Source organism: Eschrichtius robustus, chromosome 8 (assembly GCF_028021215.1).
Source record: "Eschrichtius robustus isolate mEscRob2 chromosome 8, mEscRob2.pri, whole genome shotgun sequence".
In the NCBI taxonomy this organism is placed as follows: domain Eukaryota; kingdom Metazoa; phylum Chordata; class Mammalia; order Artiodactyla; family Eschrichtiidae; genus Eschrichtius; species Eschrichtius robustus.
In genome coordinates this window covers 71,646,843-71,669,503 of record NC_090831.1, presented here as the reverse complement: position 1 = coordinate 71,669,503, position 22,661 = coordinate 71,646,843, and the positions used below count along the sequence as shown (strand labels likewise).

Here is a 22,661-nt window from a genome sequence, read left to right as displayed (position 1 = left end):
TCATAGAACTATCAGATGTAAAAGTGATTAAGTGCGTGCATATGGCTCTAGAGTTAGACTGTCCATTTTGGTGGCCACTAGCCACACGTGGCCATTGAGCACTTGAAATGTAGCTAGTCGGAATTGAGATGTGCTGTAAATGTGAAATATATATCAGATTAAGTATGATTAATTATGATAAATGCATACAAAGTTCAAAAGCTTAGTATGAAAAAATATGAAATATCACGGTATATGTTGGAATGATAATATTTTGGATATATTGAATTAAATAAAATGTTTATTAAAATTAATTTCACTTATTTCTTTTAACTGTTTAAGTGTCTGGCAGCCACATTAAAAATTTACCATGTGGCTCACATTTTATTTTCATCGCACAGCACTGCCCTAGAGAGCTTAATTTGGTAGCTTTTACATAGAGTTTGATTTCAACTTTTCATGGAAAGGAACTTTATAGCAATTAATGACCATCTGAAAATGGAATGGATTGCCTTGGGAATTTGTGTGTTTTCTGCTATTAAAAAGTGCTCAAATACTTGAAGGGAATATTTTAGAGTGCATTCAAGAATGAGGTAAAGATACAGGTTTAGGTTAGATAAGTTTTGAGGCTATTTCAATACTGTATTCCCACCTTCATCCCAGTGATTCTAATATGTTACACCTTCATTGAAAATTCCTGATCTAATGATACGACATTTAAAAAGAACTAATGATGAAAAGCAATAAATATAAACTCTAATATATAGATTGTTGGTGCTAAAGGAACTCAAAAGAAGGAGAAATGACTTTCATTTGAGAGTAAAAGATTGGAAAATTTGACCAGGGCTCTAAAGAAAAATAGGATTTGTATAAACAAAATGTGGTTAGGAGAACATTCCAGGGTAGAAAGAACAGGTAAACAAAGGAGAGGTGACAGGAAAGTACAAGAAAGACCAGTTTAGGAGACAGAGAATCTAACAGTTTGGCTAGAGTGGAGACTATGTTGAAGAATTTATGACATTATAATTCAGGGGGGTTTTCCTTCCAGAAAAAAATGTTATCCCTCAGAAAAGAAAAAGATGTGTTCAAGGATGCATTCAAGGATATATACAAAAGATGCATATGTTCGAGGCCTTATAAAATCTGTTTAAGGCGTCTGCTCAATTATCTTATTTTATCCTACAAAGTATCACTTGGGGAAGACATGTTAAACTAAAATGGCCCTAACCAGTGTTAATGCTGGATAATTACAGAGGTGATCAGATGAGTCTATAAAATAGAAGCCAAAAAAATGTTTACACAGATTTAGTAATTATTCCTAAAAGAATGGCCTTATAATTACAAAGGTTAGATGTCACTAAACAAGCCTTTTAAAGATCATTTTAAAAAACAGTACACTACCTGTGTTTTAGAGATCGTGACTATACACCTAAAGGACTAATAGGTGGTGGGGAGAACACCTGACAGTGTTCTAAGGTTAAGAGAGTAAGGACTTGTAAATGAAATAATATTTCCAGTGACTCCCATAAAATAGAGATTAGAAATATGTTATATTTCTTTCAGCTTAGACAGAAGTGAAGATGTGATGCTCTGAAAACTCATGGTAAAGATGAAACATTGATACAGGAGTGTAAAATAAAATTGTTTTATAAAATAAGATTAGAAGGGAAATAATATTTCTGAATTATGTTTGCATATGTTTTTTAAATGTAATTTTTGCTAAATAATCAAATATTTTAAGTAGTGATGTGACAATTTTATTTACAAGTCTAAATTGTGTATATTTAGGGGGGCCAAAAATGTAGGATTTTGGGGGGTTTTTTGGGGTTTTTTTTTTGGCTGCATTGGGTCTTTGTTGCTGCGCGTGGGCTTTCTCTAGTTGTGGCGAGCGGGGGCTACTCTTCGTTGTGGTGTGCGGGCTTTTCATTGCGGTGGCTTCTCTTGTTGCGGAGCACGGGCTCTAGGCATGCGGACTTCAGTAGCTGTGGCTCGTGGGCCCAGTAGTTGTGGCTTGCAGGCTCTAGAGCGCAGGCTCAGTAGTTGTGGCGCACAGGTTTAGTTGCTCCGGGGCATGTGGGATCTTCCCCGACCAGGGCTTGAACCCACGTCCCCTGCATTGGCAGGCAGATTCTTAACAACTGTGCCACCAGGGAAGCCCTTTGTTTTGTTTTTTATCTTATTGAGAAAATGTGAACTCCAGAGTGACCTTGTATTCAGCATATATATGGTGATTAATAATTATGGATATCATATATTTAATTCAAATTGGATGAAATGTACAAAGTGCCTCGCATTTATTAACTCATTCATTCCTCACAAGACCCTTTGAGGAAGGAGAAGATAGTCTCATTTTGCAGTTTAGAAACTCAAATTTAAGTTTAAAGTCACATAGCTAATAAGTGGCAGAACCAGAATTTGAATCTAGGTCTCTGATTCCAAAGTCTACTTTTTTTAACCCCTGGTACAAGCCTTAATTTTTGAGAATAAATCTTTTCATTGAGCTAATGCTGAATGATAATGATGCTCCACTATCTTGGTTAAATTTACTGGTTATGATAATTTAGGTATAGTTAGTGTCAGCATGTATTTCACCTGTTTATTTTTGTCAACAGTTTTTGCCTGTGTACATGCACATTCGGGTTCTGGTTGCTGCGTATCTATTTCAGACAGGGTATGGGCATTTCTCATACTTTTGGATCAAAGGAGACTTTGGAATCCATAGAGTATGTCAGGTAGGAATGCACTGTTATTTGTTTTCTTTCATTTCAACATGCTTTTGTGCCTAACTGTTGAGAAACTATAAATATGTCTATTTTAAGGCCATGGATAATTTGAATTTATGAAATAGCACTTTAAAGTTTTGTTATTTCCATGTTCTATGGTTAATAATCAAGATAAATAATTTATTACTGAGGGATGGATGAAAAAATAGAATTTAGATGAATGTATAATAAAAGCAAAAGGGAGAACATTGCTGATTCACTTTAGTTTTGTAGAAATGTACAGTTACATGGGATTGTTATAACATGCTATGTTTTCTCTCTCTAAGAAGAGGATTAATATTTTTTGTTTCTACCTTGTGCTAGGAAGTTTGTAAACATTATTTTATTTACCCTTCATTACAACCCTGAGTTGTGATCTTTATGTTTACAGACAAGGACACTGAGGCTCAGAAAGGTTAAATAATTTGCCTAAGGTCACACTGTAAGTGATAAAGCTCTAATATTAATCTGCTCAAATTCTGTGTTCTTTGACATCACACTGTCTGAAATGACTGTTACAAAAGTCCCAAAGATACTTTTGATTTTCAAAGACAGTTTTTAATTTGAGTAATATTATTTTGTATCTATTAAAATGTTCAATTTAATACCAAATGAGGTAAATCAGCATCAAACAGAGATGAAATGGACACCCTTTTGTTGAGGTAATCTAATCTCTGTTTATGACCTGTAGCTCTAGGAAGGAGGTTTATAATTCTTTTGCTGCATTTGACAAGATGGCAGTTGTAGCCAGAGGACAGCTCAGGTTGGTGCTTTGCTGGGATTCAGTTAATATAATGATGCGTAAATATTTTATATTCAACTCTTTACAATGATTTTAAAATAAATGTGATTTTAGGGATTAGTAAAACATACTTGTACAGTTATTATTTTAGTCTTAAATAAACATTTATACTCTGTCAGAATCTGCCTGCTTTTCTTGCATACCTGGAATGAAAACCATTTTCTCCTCCTTTTTAATAGGTCTTATTTCGTCTCAATTTCCTGGTGGTGGTGTTATGTATAGTAATGGATCGGCCTTATCAATTCTATTACTTTGTCCCCTTGGTCACTGTATGGTTCATGGTCATATATGTTACTTTAGCACTGTGGCCACAGATAATCCAAAAAAAAGCAAACGGTAAATATACTCTCTTACTAATGTTAATGAATATATTCTTTCAATGTAAGTTCCTTTTCAGTTGCTAAAGGCTATTATTTTTATTGAGACATGTTGACAGTTTAAATTTATGTGTAGCATTGACATTTTGAAATTTCGTTCTTAAATTATGTTTTTAAAATTTTACAGTTAAGTAGTTCAAGTAGTATAACAGTGCAGAACAACAGTTTGCATTTATATTGTATGTGTTTTCTCTTTTTTTAAAGTTAAATTTTCAAAGCCATTTTACATATCTACTAGTGCAACCGTTTTCAAACTATCTTGTATGGAGTCAGAATGGAGAGAGCCAGAAGAGAGGAAAGCCAAACAGGGCTCCAGGGCCATACATCCTGCTTCAATCTTGGCAGTTCTGCTTTATTTGATTTCTTATATATATTGAGATTTTGAGTAAACATTATGTCAAACAAGCTTAAAAATCACTAATATAGTTTATATTCTGGACAACCCTTTAAGCAGTTATTATAAACCTGTTTTTCGTTTAAGGAAACCTAAGTGCCCTAAGAAGGTGTCATCTTCAAATTTCACATAGCCAGGTCTGATAATGTTCGAAGTGAGGTCACAGTCGTTTATCTTAATGCTTTTTCCCCTCAAGATCATGTCATTAAAATAAAAGCCTCCCTCTTTTGGAAAAAGAAAATTTTTTATCTTTAATAATGTATTTAACTTAACTCTTTCAACCAAATATTGTATATCAAAAAATATTTTCTGTTGACTTCTATTATAATATCAAATAATTCTTCAGGAAAGGGTTCAATAATGTCCATTTGTGTCTTTGGACAGGCTCTGTAGTTTCATTCCTCAACACAAACCCAGCATATTAATAAAATGATAATCAGTATGTATAAACTGTGAACACATAATTTAAAATATGCATATGTTAAAATACATCTTATGGTTAAAGTAGTCCACTAGGGAGTTCTTAAGCTCTCTCCTTAGAACTGTAATGTTTGAGCAGTATTACCTAAGTTATATTAAACGTGAGTGTTTGTTAGAGTTACATTGAACCTATTGTTCCAAATTTTGTTGTAACTTTCAATAATGAATAGTATAATTGAATCTGGGAGGTATTTTCAAATATATTTATAGTGGATAAATAGCAGGTACATGGGGTATCAGATTAATGTTGTAGCCTCATTCCTAGTAAGGACCCTCCACCTTTTCTTCCTTTGTGTCCTACTTGTGATTTATACTACTTAGATATATTTTTTGTATCCTGTAGGCAGCCTTAAATTATTTTTAAGAGCTATGCAGGGTATTAATATGTTAAATAGAGAGTATTTAATGTGTTTTCTAATGTAAGTTTACATTTCTTAGTAAATTAAACATTTTCTCTCTTAGGAAATTGTTTCTGGCATTTTGGCTTACTGTTGAAACTAGCCTTCTTGCTGTTATGTATATGTTTTTTGGCATATTCTCAGGTTTGTATAGTCTTTTTGGTTTATATTTTGTTCTATTTTATTGTAAAGTTCAAATCTATTAAAGTATGAGAGAAGAGTCAGCCTCATTTTAAGCCTCATTTTTTAATGACTGTAATAAAAGTGTCACTCTGTAGCTGACTACTCAGTGTGGTTCTTTTGAGACCTATCTACTTTTGTTACCACTGTTTTTGTTGTAAGAGCAATTTAAAGCTCTTCCTCTGGCAATTGTTCAAAATCCATTTTAGTTGACTTTGATCAATCAAACTTTTATTGAATGCCTCTTATAAGACACTACTCTAAGTGAAGATCAAAATTCTCTTGACAGAATTTGCAACTTGGTTTGTGCATTATTCATGGCACCGAAATGTAGCTTGATTTTTCCATAATGGCATAGAGTAAAATTTTGGCTGTTAATAAAACCAGCTTCAGAGCAAAGGGGTTTGTATATATGTAGTACGTTTAACTTAATAAAACTTTTGGTCATTTTCTTATCTCTACCCTTTTATCCCCCTATTATGATGGTTGAGATTTTCTCAGCTATTTTAGCAGGATGGCAAATTGCTACCTGCTGGTCAGTCCATCAGACAGACATATTATTTGGTCAGCATGATATTTATAACAAAATATTTTAATTTGAATGCCTATAGTTGTGACATACTCTGTAGTTTACTCCCATCTCCAACACTCTCTGTCTTGTATCTGGCTGTGCCAGGTAAAAATGCCATATAAGCATTGTGTGTGTGTGTGTGTTTGTGTGTGTGTGTGTGTGTGTGTGTGTGTGTAGTCCTATAAAGCTGGGGTTTTTTTGTTTGTTTTATAGGCTTTCCTACTTATTTTTATACTTAGAAGTAAAGCATATTTATTTCTGCCTGACTTCCAAGGTTTTTTGCAGGAAATATATAAAATAATAAGGAAGCAATAGGCAAATGTATAAAGAAATAGCCAGGTAACTGCCACATTACTTGATAATTATTCATTAAAATTCCCAACACTCCCTGGTTCATCTGAGGGAGAGAAAGGAGCACGGACCAGCAGTTCAATAGAAAGAATTAAGAAGATTTCCCCAGCTTTGGAACAGTATTGACCACTGGACAAGAAAAAAAAGTACACAGCCCAGTGTCTTTCACAAAATGGGTGCTCATTAAATACTTGCTTATTAATCATACAAAAAATAAATTTTTAATGAGAAATAAATTTTTAAATTATAAATACATTATATATGTGATATATGATCTACAGGGCCATGTATCTAATATATATAGATAAAATATAGAAATATGATATAATAGGTATATACCTTACATTGCAAGTCTTGGTAATAATCATCTTTAATTTTCTGAGGCAAAGGCTTTGATAGAACCTATTTTTATAAGCTATTAGCATTTTAAATTCTGCAGTTAAATGGAGAATATTGCATTTTGTTAAAATAATAAAGTTCTTCTGACCTAAAGATTTGGTATTACCTAAAATATAATACTATTTTCATATTTTGCTTTGATTTTTATTAGCCTTTTTAAAAATTGTGATGTTACACATTTTTTTATCCTGTGGCATTATGTCTAATAATGGAGTTTCCTTAATAGAGTTTGTCTTCATTCTTTAGTCTGGAAATTGAGGTTTTTGTTCTCTTTTTTGAAAGACTTCATTAATGTGCAGGAATGTACCCAAGACTTCTGCCCCTTCATTCCCAGATTTTCCAGGCTGTCAGATTAATAAGGGGGTACATTCACTAACTCGACCAGAGTAAAATTGTAAACTTTGTTTCAAAGGCTAGTAATGGAATTTGGGTATGGTTGATTGAGTAAGGTGACTAATTCAGAGGATTTTTTTAACTCAAATGGTTCATTATAGATTATTAAGGACATTTAGATAAAGAAAAACTATAACTTTAACCATCATCCTTTAGGTTATTCATACTGTGTTGGCTGAAGTATTTTGTATTTTTATGTTTTGATCAGTAAATATTAGCTCTTTTGTATACTAGATTAAAAACCTTAAATGGAATAATTTTCCAATTACCAGCTTGGTTTTTTGTTTGTTTGTTTGTTTTATTTTGCAGTCTCAGTAGCCTTTCATATGCAGTGAAAGTAAGTTAACAAAAATGTTTTAAATCATCTTTATTAGCCTTTAGTAGAATATATTTATTTTCAAATGAATTTCAAATGAAATGACATTTTCAAATGAAATATTTAAGTAGAATTTTAAAATTGTGTATGACCCTTATATAATCTTAAGTTTAGAAAATGACAGTTTATAATAGAATTGCAAGGCAAGTATTCACTTGTACCATCTTAATTTATTTTCTGGATTCCTCTTCTCAGGGTGCATTTGAGAAGATCTTTTCTCTTTGGCCATTGTCCAAGTGTTTCGAACTGAAAGGCAATGTATATGAATGGTGGTTCAGATGGAGGTTAGACCGTTACGTATGTATTTACCTTGTGATCTTTTGCTATTTCAAATTATACTTTTAAATATTATTTGGAAAATTTTAATCTATTTTTATTTAGTTTTGGCATGAGGAAACATGTTGATTTGGTAAATCAAAGCAATCCAGCCCTCCCCTGTTTTTCTAGTGGAGAAAGGGTATGCATGTGTACATATATCAGTAGGAAAATACTATAAAAATGTTATCTATAAAGTGACCTTTATTTGAGTCATAATATTGATTTAGAGATGATCTCTCATATATATGCTTCAGCCATTCAACACAATACTTATTAAGCTCCAATATATGCTCTAGATGTTGTTGTTATGAGGGATATATTTTAGAGAAAGAAGACATACCACCAGGCTTCTAAACCTTATAATCTAGTTTAAAACTCTGGATTACAAAAAAAAAAAAAAAAACTCTGGATTACTACTTATAATTAGTGCTAAACTCTGCAGTATGGATTTTGTAATAGAAGTGTGCAAAGAAGAGAGAGCAGTGTCATGGATTATTCCATGAATTTTATCTTGAAGGCTGGTTAGGATTTAATTGGCCAAGAAAACGTAAAACATCTAGCACAGTATTTGGAAGATAATAGACACTGAATAAATATTAATTACCCCTCTTCACTCTTTCCCTTTAACTTCCATTTTTTAGTCTTCCCTTTTTTCATTCAACAGATATTTTCTTAGTGCCTTTTCTGTGCCATTCCTGGTTTCTAATACCTATGCACTTTCCAATTATTCTTAATAAATAAAATATTTACTTTTAAAATTCTTTTTCTCTTTATTTTTCTAATTGAACATTGCATTTCAAAACCATATGTGAATAAAAAGTTTTGTTAAAGCCTTGCCATAAAATAATTTTAAATTCTCAACTTTCTCATTAGAGCAGTCTACTATGATAGCTCATGTTAAGTGTTTATTTAAAAAAGAAAGCTGGGACTTCCCTGGTAGTGCAGTGGTTAAGAATCCGCCTACCAGTGCAGGGGACATGGGTTCGGTCCCTGGTCTGGGAAGATCCCACATGCCACGGAGCAACTAGGCCTGTGTGCCACAACTACTGAAGCCCGTGTGCCTGGAGCCCGCGCTCTGCAACGAGAAGCCACCACAATGAGAAGCCCGCGCACTGCAATGAAGAGTAGCCCCCACTCGCCGCAACTAGAGAAAGCCTGCGCGTTGCAATGAAGACCCAATGTGGCCAAAAATAAATTAATTAATTAATTTAAAAAAAGAAAAGAAAAGAAAGCTATTGTGCTTTCTAATCCACCTTTTTTTTTTCATTCTTATGTGCATATACTGCTTTTTAAAAGTATGCTCTTGGTAATGTTACTGTTTTATTTGCTTGGAAGTACCAATATAAAATATATTTTATCTTGGTTGAGTACATTTAAATTTTATCATGTGTCTTCAGAATAGTTTTTATCATTATTTTTATTTTTTAATTAATTTTTATTGAAGTATAGTTGGTTTACAATGTTGTGTTAGTTTCTGCTGTACAGCAAAGTGAATCAGTTATACATATACATATATCCACTCTTTTTTAGATTCTTTTCCCATATAGGTCATTACAGAGTACTGAGTAGAGTTCCCTGTGCTATACAGTAGGTTCTTATTAGTTACCAATTTTATTTTATTATTTTTTTAAATTTATTTTATTTTTGGCTGCGTTGGGTCTTCATTGCTGCATGCAGGCTTTCTCTAGTTGCGGCGAGTGGGGGCTACTCTTTGTTGCGGTGTGCAGGCTTCTCATTGCGGTGGCTTCTCTTGCTACGGAGCACGGGCTCTAGGCACGTGGGCTTCAGTAGTTGTGGCGTGTGGGCTCAGTAGTTGTGGCTCGCGGGCTCTAGAGCACAAGCTCAGTAGTTGTGGCGCACGGGCTTAGTTGCCCCATGGCATGTGGGATCTTCCCGGACCAGGGCTCGAACCCGTGTCCCCTGCATTGGCAGGTGGATTCTTAACCACTGCACCACCAGGGAAGTACCAGTTATCTAATTTATATATAGTAGTGTATATATGTCAATCCCAATCTCCCAATTTATCCCTCCCCCCCCTTCCCCCATGGTAACCATAAATTTGTTTTCTATATCTGTGACTCTATTTCTGTTTTGTAAATAAGTTCATTTGTACCATTTTTTTAGATTCCATGTATAAGTGATATCATATGATATTTGTCTTTCTCTGTCTGACTTAGTTCACTCAGTGTGACAATCTCTAGGTCCATCTATGTTGCTGCAAATGGCATTATTTTGTTCTTTTTTTATGGCTGAGTAATATTCCACAGTATATATGTACCACATCTTTGTTATCCATTCACCCATTGATGGTTGCTTCCATGTCCTGGCTATTGTAAATAATGCTGCAATGAACGTTGGGGTGCATGTATCTTTTCGAGTTATGGTTTTCTCCAGATATATAAATTGTCTTTATTTCTTCACTTGCTGCTGAGACTGCTTGGAGTAAACCAGCTTATCTTGTGTCATTGCAAGAGATGTTTGCTTGTCTATTGCAAATTGTTTCCAACAGTCGTTGACTTCATTTCTTGAAGTTTAAGCTCTTCATAGAAACTTTGGACCTTTAAGCTTTTTACCTACATACTTTTATACATATTGTTCTCCTTTACCAATTACATTTGCTATTTGTTGAAAAGTAGCTGTTTAAAACAGGTTTTCTCTCCTTATTTTTTAGGTAGTCTTTCATGGAATGTTGTTTGCTTTCATTTATCTGGCTTTACAGAAGCGCCAAGTACTTTCTGAAGGAAAGGGTGAACCTCTTTTTTCAAACAAAGTTTCAAATTTTCTATTATTTATTTCAGTAGTTTCTTTCTTGGTAAGTTTCAAAATGTAATTTTCTAAATTTCCAAAATCCATGGTACAGGAAATTAACTTCTAAGAGATAGGAGTTTAATCATTTGTTTTTAATAAACAAAATCTTTACTTTTGAAATTCATTTTCTCCTTATTTTTTAATTGAACATAAATTCTAAAGAGAATATAAATATATATATATGTTAAATATGAAGAATAACTGAGATCTCAGTGAAATAGGAATTTTAAAAGTTGTAATAAGTTTGGGAAAAAATATAAGGTGTTTGACAGGAAGAGCCATCACTGCCTTATGATCACTATTTCCAGAAAATCACAGACTTATGCTCCCCTCTCTCTACTTTCTGATATTTGAGCACACCAAAAAGAGTGATGAGCAAACCTGTGGACAGTTTTTACTGAAGCTTTTTTAATAGCATAATGAAGTATAATGTTATAAATAAAGAAAACTATTTTTAAAGTTGAGTGCTGCCTCTTTAAGGCATATATATTTTTGTGAACTGATGCATATATTTTTTATTTTAGACCTATTCCATCTGGGCTAGCAGTTGTAAAAACAAAGCAGAGTGCAATGAACTCCACCCATCTGTTTCTGTGGTACAGGTAATTATCTTTATTTAGAGAAATTTTTCTTCTTAATTTTTGATAAGAACAGTCTTTAGAGGCAGCGAGATTTGAGATTAAACTCTATTAAATGTAGTATATTACTTAATCTTTCTAAGGCCTACCTTCCTCTACTATAACAGAGATATTAAAATCTCTTTTAAAGGGTGGTTATTAAATGTATGGAAATGATCAGTGTCTGTCGCTTAATAAGCACTTAGAAAATGTTAATTCTTTTCTCCTGTTTGCTTTTTCATCATTTATTTATTCAAATTTCTTCATTTACTTTTTTACTTAGAGGATCATTAAAAACTATGACTATGTGTTAAGAACCATGCTACATGTAAAAAGTACATGTAGCTTCTGCCCTCACAGAACTTGCAGTCTAATAGAGATATGGATCGGTAAACATTCATTCATTCATTTAACAATTTTTAAAATTCATTTAACAAATATTTGATACTTACTATGTGCTAGATATTATGCTGGGGGATATAGTGGTGACCAAATCAGACATGGTCCCTACCCTCACAGAGCCTATATTCTTCTGTTAGAGATAGTAATCATATAATCACCATGTAATTATAAATAGAAGTACATGATGCTACAAGGGAAAATAATTATGATTTCCCTCATAAAATTAAGCTGAGAATGGAGGAATGAAGGCAGGCAGCGAGAACTTAGGCCCTGTGGTAGAAAAGAGCATATTCACATTCAAGGAACTCAATGAAGGCCATTGGGGCTAGAGCTCAGAGACCCAGGGTCAAGAGAAGTATGTCGCAGTGCCTGGGAGGTGGGCGGAGGCTAGGGGCAACCCAAATCAGATTTACCTTTTACAGAGATACCTCTGGTTGCAGGTAATCATAGGGTATTGTGATTAGTGTAGTGATGGTCAAGTACAGGGTACTTGGGAAACACATGGGATTTCTTCCTAACCCATCTTGATACCAGAGCAGGGTTCTTGGAGAAAGTACATCTAAGCCGAGGCCTAAAAAATGAGTAGTTCAACAAAGAGAAACAGGGAGGATTTCTGGAGGATCTTCTTTTAGGTTTTAAGTTCTCTTCAATGAAGAAACTCTTTTATCCCTCTTAAACCTCTATATAGTCAGTAGAACCAAGCATATGGCAGACTCTCCAAACACAATTGATAATGACATTTTAAACATTGTACTGTATTCGTATAACATTTTCATGACTTCTGCAGACAACCAGATATAACACTTTGTATATCATATCTGATGTCATTTTTGTAATGACATGAAAGGAAGGGGGTTGTTCCACTAACAGTGCACTAATACTGAACAATAATAAGGGGAGCTAAGGAAGGGAGTGGCTGCACATAGAGTAACACTAACACAAGCACTCCTGAGCCTTCACCACCTTTTCTCCTAGTCACTCCACTTCACATGCTCATCTTTCCTTAGTTATTCTTTTCCCACGTTTACGTTGCTGCCAGTAGAAGGAGACTTTTGAAGAGAGCAAAAAGATGGGGGTGGGCGGCTCCCAGAAAAGCAAATACTTTATGGAAGAAGCAAAATTGTATCATGGAATTTTATTAAATTTTGCTACATAAATATATCATTTCTTTCTACACAAAGGGCCTTAAGATGAGTTTACATTTTTTCTAATATACATAAAATAAAACTGTTCAGCCATGTACTATGTATAACCTGCACTCGTTTGCAGTATACAGACCACATGCTGAGAAATCCAATTTGAGTAGACTCTGGATCAAAAATAACTTGAAAAAAACCATTTATCTGTTGAAGAAAACCATTGTGTCGATGTATCAAGTTCAATAACAAAGAATAAAGTTATTATTTGAAAGAAAGCAAAATTCTTTTAATAAGCAGATTATTAATATTTGCCTCTGTGTTTTTTCTTTAGATTTTAGCCTTCATCCTAATAAGGAATATCCCTGGATATGCCCGTTCAGTTTACAGTTCATTTTTTGCTTGGTTTGGAAAAATTTCATTAGAGGTTGGTACATTAATATTTTGGTCTGTCTTACACAACCAAGTGTTATATGCAGGTGTGTATGTGAATGAGTATATAGGTGTGTAAGTCTGACATTTTTTTTTCAACCAAAGCTATGTTATTTATGAAATTATAGGGAAGAAATTTAGAACTTCAACAGCAGTATTATAGAATGTAATGGCTAGACATTACATTATTTAAAGCCTTATTTAAATGGCTAGACATAGATGACTTTCAAATATTCTTTACATTGTCTTAAGCTTTCAAGTACAACAAGATGCTGAGATCAGAAGAGAAAAAAATGAAATAGATATGAAATTTGTAAATAGACATAAATGAAATCAAGTTGAGAGGATTTTGATTTGTTCATTCATAATTAAATATTATATTACTGGAATTTAGTTTATTGATGCTTATAAAAAAATTCACTCTTATGATTGGAAGTTTGGGGAAAATTTTTAAACTCATTATTTTGTGTGCAATACCTAATATGAAATTATCTACAGAATCAGTTTAAAGTAGGTTATGAAATACATTCTGAGTATTCTGAGTTTTATTATTTGAAATAGAACATTTTAAAACAGTAGAATTCATACTAGAATCATAAAAGATACATTTTAGAGTTATAATATTTATTAAGTTGTCTTTAAAATGGGGAAAATTTCTCTGCGATTGTTATACACACACACAGACACACACATATTCTTTTTCAGATTCTCTTCCCTTATAGGTTATTACAAAATATTTAGTATAGCTTCTTGTGCTATTTAGTAGGTCCTTGTTGGTTATCTATTTTATATATAGTAGTGTGTTAATCCCAACCTCCTAATTTATCACTCCACCCCCTTTCCCTTTTGGTAACCATAAGTTTGTTTTCTATATCTGTGAGTCTCTTTCTGTTTTAGAAATAAGTTCTTTTTTTTTTAAGATTCCACATATAAGTGATATATGATACTTGTCTTTGTGTGGCTTACTTCACTTAGTATAATAATCTCTAGGTCCATCCATGTTGCTGCATATGGCATTATTTCATCCTTTTTTATGACTAATATTCCACTATACACACACACACACACACACACACACACACACACACACACACACCACCCCCCCCCCCCCCCGCATCTTCTTATCCATTCACCTGTCGATGGACATTTAGGTTGCTTCCATGTCTTAGCTATTGTAAACAGTGCTGCAATGAACTTTGGGGTGGATGTATCTTCTCTGGTTTTCTGCAGATATAGGCTGAGGAGTGGGATTGCAGGATCATATGAGCACTCAAAAAGAATGTGTAGTCTGCTTGTTTGGGATGTAATGTCCTGAAAATATCAATTAAGTCTAACTGTTCTATCGTATCATTTAGGATCTCTGTTGCCTTATTGATTTTTTGTCTCAAAGATCTGTCCGTTGATATGCGTGGGGTGTTAAAGTCTCCTACTATTATTGTATTCCCTTCGATTTCTCCCTTTATGTCTGTTAGTATTTGTTTTATGTATTTGAGTGCTCCTATATTGAGTGCATATATGTTGACAAGTGTGATATCCTCTCCTTGTATTGATCCTTTTATCATTATATGGTGTCCTTCTTTATCTTTCTTTATGTCCTTTGTTTTAAAGCCTATTTTGTCTCATATGAGTATTGCGACCCCTGCTCTCTTCTCATTTCTGTTTGCGTGAAATATCTTTTTCCATCCCCTCACTTTCAATCTATGAGTGTCCTTTGCCCTAGAGTGGGTCTCTTGTAGACAGCATATTGTAGGCTCTTCTTTTTTTATCCAATCTGCCACTCTGTGTCTTGATTAGAGCATTTAGTCCATTAACATTTAAGGTAATTATTGATAGATACATATTTATTGCCATTTTAAACTTTGTTTTCTTGTTGGTTTTATGTTTCTTCTTTGTCCCTTTCTTTTTCTTTTTGTTTTTCCTTTTGTGGTTTGATGGTTTTCTTTTGTATTATACTAATGTTCTCTTCTTTTTGTTTTTTGTGAATCTGTTGTATCTTTTTGATTTGCTATTGTCCTGTTTCTCAAGTATGTTAACCCCTTCCTGTATCTACCTGCTTTAGACAGGTAGTCATATAGGCTCAAACACATTATAAAAACAAAGTCTACATTTTCTTACTGTCCTCCACCATATGTTATGATTCTGATGTCCTCTTTTACATCTTCATGTTCATCCTTTTGCTGCTCATTGTGGTTATCATTGCTTTCTCAGAAATTTTTTAATTTCTTTTTTTAATCTGTGTCCAGGCTTATTTAAGAGATTTACTTTCCAATTGTGATTATCTCTTTCCTACAGATTCTTACTTCTTTTCTATTTAGAGAAGACCTTTCAATATTTCCTTTAGGATAGGTATAGTATTGCTGTATTCTTTTAGTCTTTGCTTGTCTGAGAAATTCTTTATCTCCCCTTTTATTCTAAATGATGATCTTGCTGGGCAGAGTATCCTAGGTTGCAGATTTTTCCCTTTCAGGACTTTGAATATACCTTGCCACTCCCTTCTGGCCTGCAACATTTCTGCAGAGAAATCAGCTGACAGCCTTTTGGGTGTTCCCTTGTAATTAAATCTTTGTTTTTCTCTTACTGCCTTTAGAATCCTCTCTTTATCTTTAACTTTTGCCATTTTAATTATATGTCTTGGTGTAAGTCTGTTTGGGTTTATCTTGTTTGGGACTCTTTGTGCTTCCTGTACCTGGATATCTGCTTCCTTCTTTACGTTTGGGAAATTTTCAGCCATAGTTTCTGAAATTTTTCAGAATACATTCAATACAAATACGTTTTCAATCCCCTTTTCTCTTTCTTCTCCTTCTGGGATCCCTATTATGTGTGGATTGGCATGCTTTATATTATCCCATAGGTCTCTTACGTTGCTTTCATTTTTTTTCATTTGGCTTTCTGTCTGTTGTTCTAATTGGGTGATTTCCATTATTCTGTCTTCCAGATCCTTTATTCATTCTTCTGCATTATTCATTCTGCTCTTCATTGCCTTTAGTTCAGCTTTTGTCTCTGCAAATGAATTTTCTAATTTTTCTTGGCTCCTCCTTTTAGTTTCTAATTCCTTTTTACAGTAATCTGCATTTCTGTTGAGAGCCTTTCTTAATTCTTTCAGTATTTTCATTATCTCCTTTTTGAACTCAGTGTCTGTTTAACTGAAGAGGTCTATTTTATTGCTCGTTCTTTCAGGGGAATTCTCTTGATCTTTTAATTGGGAGTGGTTCCTCTGCTTCTTCATTTTACTTATATTTCTCTTGCTCTATGAGTTTAGGAGAAACAATTATCTGCTCTGGTCTTGGAGGGCTATTTTTATGTGGGAACATCCCTGTGTAGCCTGCATGGGTTTAATATTTTTTGGTACAAGGGCTCTTTTCAGTATGGATGCCTGCTGTCTCTTTCCTCATTGTATGCTGGCCATTATCCCTTTGATAGGAGGTGTGACTGATGTTGTGGTGACCAGAGCCTGCACTGGATATTGAGTGGGCCTCCTCTTTGCTCTGTGGTTGCTACAGCCCTGTTTGGGACAAGGTCTACTCCCTAGTTGTTGGGAGTAGAAGCCCCCAGATCCTTTTCTGACCTGCATTTCTGAGCTACAGTGCAAGATAGTCAGTATTGGAGCACTCCCACTGGGAGAGGAGCCACTGAGTTTTCCTCTGCGGCCGCTGGAGCTGTTCACCAGTGAATGTGCTCTGTTGTGTCACCTTTCACCTACTGTGCGGGCTCACAGAGTAAACTGTTGTTGGTGCTGCCCTTGGCCCCTCCTCAATGCTGGGAATACCATCAATCAGCCCTGGTGTCCCACAGGTGTTGTTTTCACAAGGCCACCAGTGCAGATTGAGCGAAGTCAGGTCCCAGGACCACAGTACTCGCACATCTGAATCCACTGTGGGAGCTATGGAGGCAGTTCACACCCTGGCCCGGCCAAACCCTCACACACACACACACACACACACACAGAAAGCCCACAGCTGCTAAGGCCAGATACCTCCCAGCCACAGGGCACCTGTTATCTGTTCAGATGTCCCGCAGGCACTGAATTTACAAAGCCGGTGGCAGAGGTGTAAATCCATGGCTCACACAGCCATGGGGAGAGATTTCAGCCCTGCTTCCTAAGTTGCATGGCCCCTGGGGCTCAGCTGTGGTTTCAGCCCCACCTCTGCATGTGGGCAACACAGTGACATCTCCTCCCAGGGCCTGCCAAGGTGGCGGTTGGTGTGGGAGCCTGCCAAGGCAGCGGCGGCTGAGACACGCTCTCCTGGAGGCCAATGAGGTGAGGCAGGGGCCAGCACATGAGCTGCTATGGTGGCCCCATCCTTCACACACCACTTAACAATAGCCCTTTGTTTCTATGGCAGGCCCAAGCATCTTCCTCACACACCCACTACTGCAGCCGTACCACACTCCAGCCCCTTCCGGCTGTCTCCGTGCAGCCAACCCCAGTCCTCTCCCCAGGTCTACCTCATTGTAGTTTTGATTTGCATTTCTCTAATTGTGATGTTAAGCATCTTTTCATGTGCTTTTTGGCCATCTGTAAGTCTTCTTTGGAGAAACATCTATTTAGATCTTCTTCCCATTTTTTCATTGGGTCGTTTATGGGTGTGTTTTTTATTTTTATTGGAGTATATTTGACTTACAGTGTTGTGTTAGTTTCAGGGGTACAGCAAAGTGAATCAGTTATACATATACATATATCCACTCTTTTTTAGATTCTTTTTCCATATAGGCCATTACAGAGTATTGAGTAGAGTTCCCTGTGCTATACAGTAGGTCCTTATCAGCTATCTATTTTATACATAGTAGTGTGTGTATGTCAACACCAATCTTGCAATTTATCCCTACGCCTCCCTTGCCCCTGGTAACTATAAGTTTGTTTTCTACATCTGTAACTCTATTTCTGTTTTGTAGATTAAGTTCATTTGTACCCTTTTTTTAAGATTCCACATATAAGCGATATCATATGATATTTGTCTTTCTCTTTCTGACTTACTTCACTCTGTATGACAGTCTCTAGGTCCATCCATGTTGCAGCAAGTGGCATTATTTCATTCTTTTTCATGGCTGAGTAATATTCCATTGTATATATGTACCACATCTTCTTTATCCATTCCTCTGTTGATGGACATTTAGGTTGCTTCCATGTCCTGCCTGTTCTAAATACTGCTGCAGTGAACCTTGGGGTGCATGTATCTTTTTGAATTACGGTTTTCTGCAGATATATGCCCAGGAGTGGGATTGCTGGATCATATGGTAGCCCTACTTTTAGTTTTTTAAGGAACCTTCATACCGTTCTCCATAGTGGCTGTACCAGTTTACATTCCCACCAACAGTGTAGGAGGGTTCCCTTTTCTCTACACCCTTTCCAAGCATTTATTGTTTATAGATTTTTTTGATGATGGTCATTCTGACCATTGTGAGGTGATACCTCATTGTAGTTTTGATTTCCATTTCTTTAATAATGAGTGATGTTGAGCATCTTTTCATGCGCTTTTTAGCCATCTGTATGTATTTTTTGGAGAAATGTGTATTTAGATCTTCTGCCCATTTTTTGATTGGATTGTTCGTTTTTTTGATATTGAGCTCCATGAGCTGTTTGTATATTTTGGAGATTAATCCCTTGTTGGTTGCTTCATTTACAAATATTTTCTCCCATTCTGTCGGTTGTCTTTTTATTTTGTTTATGGTTTCCTTTGCTGTGCAAAAGCATTTAAGTTTCATTAGGTCCCATTTGTTTATTTTTGTTTTTATTTTCATTACTCTAGGAGGTGGGTCAAAAAAGATCTTTGCTGCAATTATGTCAAAGAGTGTTCTCCCCTAAGAGTTTTATAGTATCTGGTCTTACATTTAGGTCTTTAATCTGTTTTGAGTTTATTTTTGTGTATGGTGTTAGGGAGTGTTCTAATTTCATTCTTTTACATGTAGCCATTCCGTTTTCCCAGCACCACTTATTGAAGAGGCTCTCTTTTCTCCATTGTATATTCTTGCCTCCTTTGTCATAGATTAGGTGACCGTAGGTACGTGGGTTTATCTCTGGACTGTCGATCCTGTTCCGTTGATCTATTTTTCTGTTTTTGTGCCACTATCATACTGGTTTTTTTTTTGGCTGCAATGTGTCTTTGTTGCTGCACATGGGCTTTCTCTAGTTGTGGCGAGCGGGGGCCACTCTTTGTTGCGGTGCATCAGCGTCTTGTTGCGGTGTCTTCTCTTGTTGCCGAGCACAGGCTCTAGGCACACGTGCTTCAATAGTTGTGGCACGCAGGCTCAGTAGTTGTGGCGCACGGGCTTAGTTGCTCTGCAGCATGTGGGATCTTCCTGGACCAGGGCTCAAACCCATGTCCCCTGCATTGGCAGGCGGATTCTTAACCACTGCGCCACCAGGGAAGCCCTATCATACCGTTTTGATTACTGTAGCTTTGTAGTATAGTCTGAAGTCACAGAGCCTGATTCCTCCAGTTCCATTTTTCTTTTTCAAGATTGCTTTGGCTATTTGGGTTCTTTTGTGTTTCCATACAAATTGTAAAATTTGTTCTAATTCTGTGAAAAATGCCATTGGTAATTTGATAGGGATTGCATTGAATCTGTAGATTGCTTTGGGTAGTATAGTCATTTTCACAATATCTGTTCTTCCAATCCAAGAATATGGTATATCTCTCCATCTGTTTGTGTCATCTTTGATTTCTTTCATCAGTATCTTAGAGTTTTCGAAGTACAGATCTTTTACCTCCTTGGGTAGGTTTATTTCTAGATATTTTATTCTTTTTGATGCAATGGTAAATGGGATTGTTTCCTTGATTTCTCTTTATGATCCTTCATTGTTAGTGTATAGGAATGCAAGAGATTTCTGTGTATTAATTTTGCATCCTGCAACTTTACCAGATTTATTGATGAGCTCTAATAGTTTTCTGGTAGCATCTTTAGGTTTTTCTATGTATAGTATCATGTCATCTGCAGACAGTGACAGTTTTACTTCTTTTCCAATTTGGATTCCTTTTATTTCTTTTTCTTCTCTGATTGCCATAGCTAGGACTTCCAAAACTATGTTGCGTAATAGTGGTGAGCATGGACATCCTTGTCTTATTCCTGATCTTAGAGGAAATTCTTTCAGTTTTTCACCATTGAGAATGATGTTGGCTATGGGTTTGTCATATATGGCCTTTATTATGTTGAGGTAGGTTCCCTCTATGCTGACTTTCTCTAGAGTTTTTATCATAAATCAGTGTTAAATTTTGTCAGAAGCTTTTTCTGCATCTATTGAGATGATCATATGGTTTTTATTCCTAAGTTTGTTGATGTGGTGTATCACTGATTTGCAGATATTGAAAAGTCTTTGCATCCCTGGGATAAATCCCACTTGATCATGGTGTATGATCCTTTTAACGTGTTGTTGCATTCTGTTTGCTAGTATCTTGTTGAGGATTTTTGTGTCTACGTTCATCAGTGATACTGGCCTGTAATTTTCTCTTTTTGTGATATCTTTTTCTGGTTTTGGTATCAGGGTGATGGTGGCCTCACAGAGTGAGCTTGGGAGTGTACCTTCCTCTGTGATTTTTTGGAAGAGTTTTAGAAGGATAGATATTCAGTCTTCTCTAAATGTTTGCTAGAATTCTGTGAAGCCATCTGGTCCTGGACTTCTGTTTGTTGGAAGATTTTTAATCACAGTTACATTTTCAGTGCTTGTGATTGGTCTGTTCATATTTTCTATTTCTTCCTGGTTCAGTCTTGGAAGGTTGTACCTTTCTAATAATTTTTCCATCTCTTCTAGGTTGTCCATTTTATTGATGTATAGTTGCTTTTAGTAGTCTCTTATGATCCTTTGTATTTCTGTGGTGTCTGTTGTCATTTCTCCTTTTTCATTTCCAATTTTATTGATTTGAGTACTCTCCCGTTTTTTCTTGATGAGTCTGGCTAAAAGTTTATCAATTTTGTTTATCTTCTCAAAGAACCAGCTTTTACTTCCATTGATTTTTGCTATTGTTTTCTTTGTCTCTATTTCATTTATTTCTGCTCTGATCTTTATGATTTCTTTCCTGCTACTAACTTTGGGTTTTGTTTGTTCTTCTTTCTCTGATTGCTTTAGGTGTAAGGTTAAGTTGTTTGAGATTTTTCTTGATTCTTGAGGTAAGACTGTATTGCTGTAAACGTCCCTCTTAGAACTGCTGCATCCCATAGGTTTTGGATCATCTTGTTTCCATTCTCATTTGTCTTTAGGTATTTTTTGATTTCCTCTTTGGTTTCTTCAGTGATCCATTGGTTATTTAGTAACATTCTTTAGCCTCCATGTGTTCGTGTTTTTTACAGTTTTTTTCCTATAACTGATTTCTAATTTCATAGCGGTGTGGTCAGAAAAGGTGCTTGATATGACTTCAGTTTTCTTAAATTTATCAAGGCTTGATTTGTGACCCAGCATATGATCTATCCTGGAGAATGTTCCATGAGCACTTGAGAAGGACGTGTATTCTGCTGCTTTCAGATGGAATGTTCTATAAATATCAATTACATTTATCTGGTCTAACATGTCATTTAAGGTTCGTGTTTCCTTATTAATTTTCTGTTTGGATAATCTGTCCATTGGTGTGAGTGGGGTGTTAAAGTCCCCCACTATTATTGTGTTACTGTCGTTTTCCCTGTTTATGGCTGATAGCATTTGCCTTACATATTGAGGGGTCCTATATTGGGTACATATATATTTAGAATTGTTCTATCTTCTTCTTGGCTTGATCCCTTGATCATTATGTAGTGTCCTTCCTTGTCTCTTGTAACTGTCTTTAAAGTCTACTTTGATATGAGTATTGCTACTCCAGCTTTCTTTTCATTTCCATTTGCATATCTTTTTCCATCCCCGTACTTTCAGTCTATATGTGTCCTTAGGTCTGAAGTGGGTCTCTTGTAGATAGCATATATATGGGTCTTGTTTTTGTAAGCATTCCACCACTCTACGTCTTTTGGTTGGATCATTTAATCCATTTACATTTAAGGTAATTATTGATTTAATCCATTTACATTTAAGGTACTTATTGATATGTACATTCCTATTTCCATTTTCTTAATTGTTTTGGGTTTGTTTTTATTGGTCTTTTTTCTTCCCTTTCTCATTTTTTCTCTTCTCTTATGTTTCCTGCCTTGAGAAGCTCCTTTAGCATTTGTTGTAAAGCTGGTCTGGTGACGCTGAATTCTCTTAGCTTTTGCTTGTCTGTAAAGCTTTCGATTTCTCTGTCAAATCTGAATGAGGGCCTTGCTAGGTAGAGTATTCTTGGTTGTTGGTTTTTCCCTTTCATCATGTTAAATATATCATGCCACTCCCTTCTGGCCTGCAGGGTTTCTGCCGAAAAATCAGCTGATAACCTTATAGGGATGCCCTTGTATATTATTTATTGCTTTTCCTTTGTTGCTTTTAATATTTGTTACTTTGATTAATATTTGTCTTGGAGTGTTCCCCCTTGGGTTTATCCTGTATGGAACTCTGCGCTTCCTGGACTTGGGTGACTGTTTCCTTTCCCATGT

General features: G+C 35.4%; 1 protein-coding gene across 7 annotated transcripts in view; it reads left to right on the top strand.

The window, feature by feature from the left end:
- The window catches only part of CASD1 (CAS1 domain containing 1), a 68,025-nt gene that overhangs the window by 37,708 nt on the left and 7,656 nt on the right, over positions 1 to 22,661 (top strand). For 6 of the 7 annotated variants that reach the window (XM_068550636.1, XM_068550640.1, XM_068550637.1 and 3 more), the window contains 7 exons: positions 2,592 to 2,711; positions 3,723 to 3,879; positions 5,257 to 5,336; positions 7,658 to 7,759; positions 10,452 to 10,592; positions 11,113 to 11,190; positions 13,078 to 13,170. In XM_068550636.1, coding sequence (XP_068406737.1) covers positions 2,592 to 2,711; positions 3,723 to 3,879; positions 5,257 to 5,336; positions 7,658 to 7,759; positions 10,452 to 10,592; positions 11,113 to 11,190; positions 13,078 to 13,170 — 771 coding nt within the window. Of the gene's footprint in view, positions 1 to 2,591; positions 2,712 to 3,722; positions 3,880 to 5,256; positions 5,337 to 7,657; positions 7,760 to 10,451; positions 10,593 to 11,112; positions 11,191 to 13,077; positions 13,171 to 22,661 lie in introns of those variants that run through there. The other variant, XM_068550642.1, reaches the window with a different exon arrangement.